This window comes from Nematolebias whitei, chromosome 12, assembly GCF_014905685.2.
Source record: "Nematolebias whitei isolate Nwh7 chromosome 12, NemWhi1, whole genome shotgun sequence".
Taxonomy (NCBI): domain Eukaryota; kingdom Metazoa; phylum Chordata; class Actinopteri; order Cyprinodontiformes; family Rivulidae; genus Nematolebias; species Nematolebias whitei.
The window spans coordinates 7,285,332-7,296,840 of NC_056509.1; the positions used below are offsets into that span (position 1 = coordinate 7,285,332).

At 41.7% G+C, this 11,509-nt stretch overlaps 1 protein-coding gene across 1 annotated transcript in view; it reads right to left on the reverse strand.

The window, feature by feature from the left end:
- tdrd6 (tudor domain containing 6) overlaps positions 1-9,331 on the reverse strand; it is a 30,632-nt gene extending 21,301 nt beyond the window's left edge. The window contains exons 1-4 of the mRNA XM_037686070.1: positions 3,706-9,331; positions 3,444-3,511; positions 3,262-3,321; positions 2,536-2,581 (exon numbers count right to left, since the gene is read on the reverse strand). Coding sequence (XP_037541998.1) covers positions 2,536-2,581; positions 3,262-3,321; positions 3,444-3,511; positions 3,706-9,331 — 5,800 coding nt within the window. The remainder of the gene's footprint in view (positions 1-2,535; positions 2,582-3,261; positions 3,322-3,443; positions 3,512-3,705) is intronic.
- Between the last annotated feature and the right edge of the window lie 2,178 nt (positions 9,332-11,509).

Here is an 11,509-nt window from a genome sequence, read left to right on the forward strand (position 1 = left end):
TTATCGCTACCTCCAGTGATTACCTTTGCTCATCGGAAAGCAGACACCGTCTATGAGGAGGGACAGACTGAGCGCGGCTGACCAAAATCAGACTGCTTGCTTTGGACTGAACAAGAAGAAGACATCGCTGAAGCCACGGAGCTTGAATGTTTACCGAGAAGTTACTAAACTTCATCATAATTAATGACCAACCACTATCAGCTGTAGAAAATGAAGGATTTCACAGCTTGACACTTGCAGCCAAGATATAGTTTATCCTGCAGGAGATATTTATCAGTACAACAGTAGACAATCATTAGAGAATATTCAACCATCTCATATGATGACCATGCAAGAAGAGGTATTGTATTATTGTTGTAGTGAACTAAGCCTCAGGTCAAGTCCTGGCCTTGAGGGCCTTCCTGGGACAAGAACTGTATTTCATTGATTTGAGTCCAGAAACACAAGATTAAGTTCATCCAGAGACTTTCTCTTGTCCTGCACTGATCAATTGAAAGAACACTTTCTTTTATTATCATTACTATTTTACAAATTTCTTGATAATCAAAGTGTGTTTAGTTCAAACCATTTTTAAATGTTGAAGTGAACTACTCATTTTAAATTAACTGTGAAACAGTTAATGATTTTTTTTTAATCCTCATTCAAAGTAGAGATCAAGTTAGAATGTGTTACGGAGTAATTCATGCATTTTCTGATTTTCTGTCTGAAATGAGCAAGTTGTGATGTCGGTCAAATGTCGGAGTCAAACGCAAAACAAGTTGTTGGAACGAACTGTCATGTTTTTATATCCTCTCAGACGTAAATAGAGAGGCTGGCACCTGTTTTCCCCCAACTCGCCTAAACATTCCTCTCGTCTGTCTCAAAAACATCTTCAGTCTGTTCCAAAACATTCTTTCTGTTTTTCTGACTTCTAGTGACCTCTTACGTCACAAAAACACACCCCTGTCTGGTCGATCGACCAATCAGGAACTTCCCAAATGAACCGGAAATAGAACTCTTTAAATGTCGGCACTTCCTAGTTCAAACCAGAGCTAGTGCAGTCGAGTTCGGTTCGGAGAGCAAACCGAACAGAGAAGTGCTGGAGAGAACAGGAGTTCCAGACATGATCCGGAGTTCTTCCGAGTCTCGTGGGAATTACGCAATCTTCCACATCTGAGTGGAACTCTGACGGACTTACTCCGCTTGTGAGTCCACCGAGAGGTGAACCTGTGTCGGACGGAATACCGGCACTACTTCGGACGATTCACAGCTGTTCCTACAGAGACGCTGAAAGGGTGCGTTAAATGGAACTCCGTACCAGTAGAGACACCTGCTACAGGTAAAGAGTTGATTTACACCACCTAAGTGTACCGAGGAGGAAGCTGGGATCTCAACGGAGCGTGCCGTCCTGATACTGACACATTTCCCTCATCCATCTTTTCCTCTCCATTTAAACTTCATTTCCATCTTTAAACTCTTCTATTTTGCTAGAAATCATTCCAGATATTTTCAGAAATGTCTGTTGTGAAGCAATGGAAAACCATGGCCGTATGGTTTTCCTGACTGTAAAGCTAATTAATTAAGCTGTTGTTATTTTCAATTTTGCCAAATTAATGTAAATGTTTGATGTTAAACTTTGATTCTGTTAATAAATGACCGCATTCATTTGATGGGTCAAAGAAAATTAACGTCTCACGTTACATTTTAATTATTCAATGCACGATATTATTCAGTCCAGAAAAATGAATGAATCCGTTTAATTTATGAATATATCACAGGTATATGTTCATCTACATTGTGATCTAATTAACATTTTTAATTTAAAATTATAATCTCATTAACTCAATATTTTTTTATGTCTGTGTTGTTTGCCGTCTGAGGATGATAGCAGCTGAGTCTTCTTCGTTCACCAGATCACCTCCAGATAAGAAGTCTGTAAGGACTGAACTTGTTTTCTTGACATATTTTCAAAATAAACATTTTGTAAGTCTTTATTTTGGCCTTTTTTGTACCGAAAATTAACCGAACCAAGCCCTCCTTGAAACTGAACAAAACCAAAATGTGGTTTTAGCGTACCATTACACCCCTATTTCCATGCAAAGACGAAACTGGCTCTCTGCATTTAACCCGTCGCACCTGGGATGCACCCAGGTGGAGCAGTGGGCAGCTATGTAAGCGCCCGGGGAGCAATTCGGAATTAGGTGTCCTGCTCAGAGACATCACGAGATGTGCAATGACCGAGGATCAAACCCAGGACCTTTGGGTCCCAAGTTGTCTGCCCTGCCCCTACACCATCTTGGCCCTAGTGACAGATCAAGTAGAAATGTTTAATACCAACAAGCTTAGATCTACCACAGCCACTCCAACTGATACCAGTGTAGGCAGAAAGGCAGGATGCAGCACATAAAAGCCCATTTACTTACTTTAAACTTTTACTAAACACGGTTTTGTTTGAACCAAAACTCAAGCACTTTGGTAATAGTTTGTTTTAAATGTGCTCTACAAATAAATTTGACTCGACTTATTGATGCATGACAAAATGAAGAATGCACTCACCACAAATCTGTACTGGGAGATCAAGTGAGGTAGGCACCAGTTCAGCCTAATGGGATGAAAAAATATCAAACTAAACACGTTGGCTCATTGATATGGCATTGTGATGTGCAGTAATACTAATGAAAACAATCCAGTTAGCTCTTGATGAAGACAAATGGCTGGACCAATGCATGCTAAGTAGGTGGAGCCTAGATTGGATGTCGACCCTCAGACTGGCTGAATGCCCTGCTGAGTTGGAGAAGGGAAAGTGACGTAGGCACACCTCAACCTTATGACTGTTAATGATGGCTAATAATGTAAACTTAAGTCAGTAGTTCTCAAAACTGTGGGGCGTGACATCGCTCAATATTTTTATTTCCCAGACTGACATACATCTGCATTAAGATGATTATTTTACTCAAAGGGATCAGATCTTAACGATGCTAGACCACACAACGAATACTTGAGTATTTCTTGTGTTGTTAATATTTGATATTCAAACTGTTTTCTTACTCCAAAAAGTGGTGAGGGCGGGTATAAGACCCAAAAAACTACTTTAAATTTACAAATAAAGCCTATGAATCTGCTGCTGCAATTAAATTTGTCTGATTTAGACAAAGTAGACAAAATTAGAAAATCAAAAGACCAAATATAAAATCTTAAAATTGTTTGAAGATTAAGGTCATCTTTAAATTTACACAAATGATAAATACAATTGGTGAAGATTAAAATATTTAGTCACTGTACCTCTTCAGCGAGCTTAAACGTAGTCTTTGTTGTTTCTACAAGAGCAGCTTTTTGCAGAACCTTAAAAAAAGAGCATCAGTCATTAGCTTATCTATTTATATTCATCTGAAATCACTGAAAGACATCTCCAGTCAGTGTTAGCAGTAATCCTTAAAGAAGTCATAACCGAAACTTCAATTTACCATCTTCACTCTCGTTGAAGAGTTACCCCTGGAAACAGCAACTTTGTCACATCTTACATTGGCCATATCTAAAGAAATAAATAAATGAATAAATTGGGGGGGGGGAGAAGAGAAATAAAAATTAAATATAAAGTTTTTTTAATGGTTACTGACAACTGAGAAACGATAAGATTCTCCAAAATTTAAACAGTAAATCAATGCAGACATTTGATCAACTAGCATGGAATTAACCAGAAGAAAAATAAATTACTATCTTGCTTACCTGAAAAAGGCTCTTTGTCCAAGTTATCAGCTGAAGAATTTTCTGTGTCAGCGGTTTTAGTGTCCAGCTCACCCATAGGCTCTGAAATATTTTCCTTCAGTGGAGAATCAAAGCCATCTTCCTCATGAGCATGAACCACTGAGGTACTCTCCTCATCAGCTCCTTCACCGGTGGCCACAGTCACTGTTGAGCTCATAAACGAATCATCTTGATCGTCTTTGTCAACAACTGTCAGGAATGTTTCATCCGTGTCTCCATCACATGACAAAATATCCTTAGGGGCCATCACAATTTCAGTGACTATATCATCACCCTCAGTGGAATCCTGTTCCTCCTTGGTGGACTGGACAAAAGACTCCAACTGAACAGAATCTTCAGAGCATTCTTGGTGCTTTGGACTTTCTACTAAGTTAAGGACCTCATCAGCCACAGAAGTGTCAATGAGTTCCTTTGCACTTTGTTCCTTGCATTTCTGACTCTGAGGGTAAGAACATGTTGCAGTACTAAACACATCTTGCATATCAGAATGCTTTAGCTGATCCTCTGGTACAGAAGCAGCAGAGTCGAGCTGAGGGGGAGGTTCCGATAAAGCGATTGGTCCGTCTGAGTCAGGTGTGTCTGCTGTAGTATGGCACTTCCACCAAGTTTTCATGACATCATTTATTGCCTGTCCTCCACAGTGCATGTGCACAAAACACTTGTTTTTTTCATCAGATCTTATAACTCTGGTGACAGCCAGCTTTAACAGTTTGTCTAATGTCAGTGCAGACAATTTGTCTTCTGCAGTGCTGTCCCAAGAGCCACATGAAGTATCAAAGCCTTCAAGCTCACATAGAAAAGCCTGTGGTGGAATTTCCACCAAGAGGGGTGGCATTTCTCTGACATCTGTAATGCTGACTTGAGACGTGTTTCCATAGTCCACAAATAGAACGGACAACTCGTCTCTCTCACTGTTAATGACCTCTGCACGATACCAAAGCTTATCATCATAAAAGAGGGCGATACATGGGGTTCCAGGGGATAAATTATCTGGGTCAATCTGTTTATTTACAGTATTTGCAAATTCTGATACACTTAATGTTATCTTGTTGAGTTCCTCTGAATCAGCAGACTGACAGTAAAATGTAAGACCATCGTTGACAATTGTGATGTAGGCCTCTAGCTGCTGGCCCTCTATAAGATCTTGCTGCTGTGGGTATCGTAGAAAACTGAGGTTTACTGATGATTTTTCTGGGCTTTCAACCTCTTGCCTGAGGTCAGAGATCTGAGCTGGCTGCACCTTCACTTGTGTCTTAGTGGTGATTTTACCATCTCCAGATGGTACTTTACAAACAATATCCACACCACTGTCTTCCAGCCTTACCTCCCACACGGATCCCACCTGTCTGATGAACTGACACCGTAGTATCTTCCCTCCACAGCAACCAATGTCTTCCTTGAATGCAGACACCACTTCTGGATCGAGCACTCTTTCTTCTCTAAGATTTGCAGCGTCACTCAGCATACATTGTGTGCTGTAAACTGGCAACTGCAAGAGAGACGTGTGGAGCCTGCCCATTTTGAAAAATGGTGTCACTGCTGTGTTACCAAAATCTACAAACTCAACAAGAGCCAATCTATCTCCATGGATTTCTTTTACAACAGCTCGATACCATGACAAATCTTCTGCAAACTCTGCTTGAACAAGGTCCCCTGGATGCACATCTCTGATCTTGCCTCTTGAATTCAATTCTGAGCCATTGAGCTTTTCCACCAAAGAAAATATTGCATCCTCTTTGCTGACACACTGCACATAGAAACTCAAAGGACTGTTGAAATGTGACACAAAAACATCCACTGCCACACCAGGTGTGATAGTATTTGAAGGCAGGTCTGACAGTTTAGGGAGGTTTTCAGAATGGTTTTCTTTGTAGGATTTTATTTCAAGTGATTGTAGGTGTTTGGTGTCAAAAGGTAAGTTCTCTCTTTTTGGTTTTACTTCATCAGCAGCTGGCTGAGAGACATTTGGCATTGCTTCATGAGACGGCCTTTGGTGCGGAGGTTTGTACAGCTGTAAAGGAGCTGGTCTGATCTTCTTACCATTGTCACAATGATAATGTGCTGGTTTCTGTGCCCACTTCACATTCACATCAGCAGGTTTCTCTTTAGTCTTAATTTGATGTGGGGGTCTTGGGGCTGAAAACGTATTCTTCTTTGGAGCTTGTTTATGGTATTCATTATCTGTAGCTTGGTTCAAATGAGTTTTTGATGTCTTTTGTGCAGGGTTTGCTGAAAGCTCTCGAGCTTTCCAGCCCTGGTTGACAACCTCTGCTGTTTGAGCTTCAATCTGAAACTCTCTTTTAATCTTGGAATTGATCTGAATATTTCTATGATACAGCTCTACCATTAATTTGCCATCAGGTTCTCTGGCCACTATTAGTGCTTGGAATTGGCATTTTGCTGCGGCCGTCGCCAACCATTCGTTCACCTCACTGGGAACATTAGCAGGAATGTCAGAGAGACCACACAAAACTGCTTGTACAGGTACTGACAAGATTTCATTTGCCTCTTTGGGAATTGGAAGCAAGTCAGACTTGTCCACCTCCATTGTATTACCATAATCCACAAACTGAACCAAAATTGCTGGTCTTGTAGTCTTGATCTGAGCCCTGTACCACTGTCCATCAGTGTATTTTGCAAAACACAAAGTTCCAAAGACTTTTGGAAACTTTACCTTTGCGAGGTGCTGGCAGAGGCTGTTCACTTTCATCTGGAGATCTTGTGTCACATCAGCGTTCTTGTCAAGATGGCAATAGAACTGATTGACACTGTTCACGCATGTCACTGTGACTTGTTCCTCTGTACCTATTTTGACATTGTGGGTCGAGTAGTAGTATGTGTCCAGTCGGAAAGATGGTCCAACATCTCTTTTGGGAGAAACGCTTGTGATAAGGTTGGCCATACTAGTGCAGATACTTTCAAAAGGGGTTTCTAGATCTACAATGTTGTAAGCAATCATCTGCTCATTGTACATGACGGCATAAATTGTGCATTTCAAAATAACAAATTTGGAAGCAGACGTTTCAACAAAAGTTTGAAATCGTACATTAGCGTCTTCATTCCACTCATTTATAGCAGATGTGGGAGTGATGGGGTTTAACAGACTGCACCTAAATGCCTGGCCTTGCAGAGCGAGGTATTCTGTACAAATTCTCCTGAGGTCATAGATGGAGACCGTTTTAGTCTGTCCATAGTCAACGAACAACACGTCCACATGAGGGGTTTCATGTCTGTGAATCACAAGGGCTCTGTACCACATTTTATTGTCGGGGTGTTGAGCAACACAAGCGATTTCTATGTTGGGCTCAAACATGCTGCCTGCATAATGAGCCTGTAGGTCACTCATGAGCAATTTCAAGTGTCCAACATTTTGTACCAGCTGGCACCAGAAGTCATTTGGACTTTCAACATAGGACACACTCACATCAAGGACACTACCAATGGGGAACATGTATTCCCTAAAGGTAGCACAACTTCTCTCATTGCTGAACAAACTAAATGGGCATTGGAAAATGTTTCCACTATTCCTAAAATCCCCTAGGAGTCTTGCAGGGCATGTTGGACTTGTATCAGTAGTTTTTATGGAACTTTTAACTGTGGGCTCTCTCTGAATCTCAATGTTTTCGGCAAGACCCAAACTACACATCTGTCTACCTACATCTTTTTCACCCTGTGCTTTGGCATCAGTTAGCTGGACAACATAGCCTTGACTGTACTTTTCTTTCACGTGTACATTTAGTACTTTATTTGTGACTGCCTGGGTAAAAAAGTCCAAGGCACTTTCACTCCATTTCCCATTTTTGGGTTTGACACCAGCCAGGGAGCATTTCTGCGCAAGTTGTGGAATCTTTTTGAACTCAGGAGGGAGGGTCTTGATGTCACTTTTATCAACCACTTCAGTGTTTCCATAATCAACAAAAAACACTGTAACTTGTGTCTCACTTAGTTCCATTATTGTTGCTCTGTAGAATTCACCATCTTCTGCCTGGGCAGCACAGTAAAGTCCTAGAGTTGGATTTTTCAACACATGTGTGTTTGCAGAGTCTTGGTACAGATAGTGCATATTTTTAAACAGTTCATCCAAATCTGCTCTGTGGTTCTCAGTTTGGATCCAAAACTCTAATGGGTTGGATATGTGCTCAACAGTCGCTAGGCTTGAAGAGTTCAAAGCAAGAGTCATGACGGAAGGCTTATGTACTATTTTTGCACCATTTTTTTCCACAGTCAGTTGAAAAGGTAATTTATTTTGTTCTTGTCGAGACCGAAATTGGTGGTTGTCTGCGATGGTTCGGATGGCATAATCTCCAAGTGTTTTTTCACACTCAAGCAAACAGTTTTCTTTAGAACCAAATAAATTATTCAGGTTTGCATTGTCATCACCATAGAGGGTAACATAGTAAACTCCCTCAGGGACACTTTGGTACTCAAACTTGGCAATCACAGTCTTGTGGAGTAGGAGAGACCGAAGAAGGTCAACTTGGCTGGATGTCCATCCCACCCCTTTGTCAACGATTCCATGGAGAGAGCACATGTAAGTGACGACTGGCATCCTGAAAAACTCTGCAGTCAGAGGCCTCACATTCTCCATTTGAACTACTTGCTTTGTTCCATAGTCCACATTCAATACTTCCACCAGTTTATTTGTTGGAAAAACTTGTTGTAGGACAGAGCGGTACCATTTGCCATCACTTCCTCTTGTTGCACATGGAAACCCAATCATGTCATTGCTTACAATGCAACTGGACACTCTACCTTCATAGTTCTGTGTAATTTTCACAGAAAGCTTATTTAGCTCTTGTGAGAAAACCTTTAACTGGCAAAAAATCCTTAGTGGATTTGTCACTTCTGTCACAATGACAATCTCTGCTGTTGCCCCTGGCAGTTCTGGGTACATGAACTGATCTTGTTTGTGCAGTTGTTCTCTTGATCCTACAGTGACCTGCTGAATCTCTGGAGAGGTTTCAGCTTCACTGTGGGGCTTTATTGACTTGAGAACAACCTCCTGAAAGGTTACCGGAGACAACTTCTTTGCAAGTCCCATCTCATACATTTGTTTAGATATGCAAGGAATGTGCAGGAGAAATGTCTGGGGTGACACCAGCACATCTTGGATGTGTGCGGTCACAGACTTCCCAGGGAGAGATTGGAGAAACTCAAGGGCCACTGGAGACCATCTATTCTCAGGTGAGAGTGGTAATACATTATCCAATACACAAAACTCCACTTCAGGGGGCAGTTGAAAATACTCCGTCTTGCCCCATGCTAGCTTGCTTGTGTTGGCAGCGTATGTTATACCTTTGTCAATGAGAAGCACGCTATATTCCGAGCCACATCTTGAAACTATGCGTGATCTGTACCAAGTACTATCTATCTGAGCCAAGCAATGATCGCCAGGATTTCCCTCTAGATCTTTAAATGTGGCTCCAGGAGACTGAATGTCTTCTGCTAGACTTTCATAATCTGTTATCCGCTCCTGACTAAATTTGCCCCAGAACTCCACCAGCACACACAATGGATGCAAGTGAACCCTGGTTATAAGAACTGTTACATTTGATCCTCGTGTAGGAAGCCCTGGGACTGAAGACATTCTGACAGTTTCATGAATGCCAGCTGGCCATGACTTGTCAACTCAACACTGATGTGTAATTAGTGGATGTTATCTGAAAAGCACAAAAGCAAAAGAAAAAAACAAAAACTTTGAGTCAAGACTTTTAGGATATGGATCAATTACCCCATAAAAGTAAAATATCCCTTTAAAGAAATTATGCTTAAATTAGTTGACTAACCACAGGAAGTGATATTACGGATAACAACTCCTCAAAACACTACTTCAAAAAACAAATCAAAACTAAAAACAACTGAACTGCCTCTTTAACATGCAACTGAATATTACAGATTTTTCACTGTGATAATTTTAATTGATTAGAACAGACTATGTTTCCCACTATGTGGAAAATTTGGACAAAATCGCAGAATTGGACATCAAAATTCCAATTTACTCATTGTTTCCCCTTCCATTATACAAGCGGGGCGCCACGCCCCGTCAACAGAACCGAGCGCCCTGTCTACCGAACCCCACCCCCCACCCACCAGTCGGCAATGACATAACGCTAAACTAGCGGCTCGCAAAGTAGGTGCACTGGCTAAAAAGCCAAAAGCAGCCTCTTCCTTCATGCTGAACGCAGCCCCGCCACTCGAAAACTGTCGGTACAAATGGCGCATGGCTCAGATGTGCGTCTGTCTTTCCCCCCACCGGCCAAAAATAACAAAATAAAAAACAGTTGGTTCAGACAGCGCACGGCTGAGATATGTTCCTGTATCTCTATTCTCACACACCCTGCTCTAAAACGTTGATTACCTACTGTAACCCCAGATTCTATGAGTATAGGCGTAGTCCTTTAAGAGCTGTCGCTGGCGGGGTTTATCCCGTCATGCAAAGCATCGCACTGAAAACTTTAGTCCACGCCCACCTGTTGCGTGGGTCCCACTCAGTACGTATAAATTACATTAAGAGCGGGTAATCGGCTCCCAAATAGCTTTTTCATCAGCCATTTAGGAGCCAGTGAGGCCCGACGCTTAAAGGGTGTAGAGAAGCAGGGACAGCTTTTCTGTAGCTTCACTACTAATTAATTATTCTTAAAGCTAGTTCAAGCACAAAGAATATTAATTATTTAAATACAACGGATTCTTTCTTTTTCGAGTCAAATTAATGCCATGTGACTGAGATAACTGAGGATTGTTTAATCAATGACATGAGACACCATTTTTCTTTGACCCATGAGAATAAATGCGGTCATTTATTTAACAGAATCAAAATTTAACATCAAGACATGTACACATTGATTTGCTGACCTGTTTCTGATTAATACAAACTTGGCACGCTTTACTAACAAGACAACAGAACATTACTGATTGAGGCATCTAGATTACTGGCAAAATAAAAGTTTTAAGGGAAGGAAGGAGAAGTTTAAAGGAAGATGAAGGAAGGTAGATGTATGTTTTGTTGACCAGAATTAGCACGCTTCTTTCAACACCAGCTCAAACCCCCAGTCCGCTTAGTGCGTAACAAATCGTGACATCCCTTTACCTTTGCAGAGGATGGATCAGCTCCGGTATAGATGTCCCTATGCACGCTACCTGTACAGCGTCTCCGGTCAGGGTGGCTGGTCATCGTCAGAAGTCGTGTGGGTTTTACTCCATTCAACAGAACAAGCTTCCTTCGAAGCTGTAGGGCGTTACGCCCGGGTGAGTTCACAGCGAGGCGCTGTGACTCCAGCTGGGATGGACGGACCCTCGTCTCACGGTCAAATCCATCAGCTTTTGATTAAATCTGAAAGTTCCTTGGGAACTCTCAGGAAGACTCCATAGTCCCAAGAAAGACTCAGGAAAACTGAGTAAGACTCCAGGAAGACTGAATCCAAAGTTCCACTCAGAAGTGGAAGACTCCGGTGAAAAACTCAAGAAGACTCAGAAGACTGTAGGAAGACTCAGAAGACTGAATAGTTCCAGGAAGTGATGACTTTTAAAAGAGTACTCACTTCCGGTCACTTGGTACTTCCTGATTGGTTGAAACAACCAACAGGGGCGGTGTTTCAGTGTTACGGCCTCAGGCCTGTACTGCCTTTCTTCTTTTGTAGTTTTGCAGTTTTCTTTCTGTAATGCCTGGTTGCTGCTGGCTCGTTGCCTCCATCTACTGGTGAACTTTTGACCAAGCCTTGAAGACTCACCTGTCCAAAGATGATTGGCCAAAGGAGGTTTGGACAGC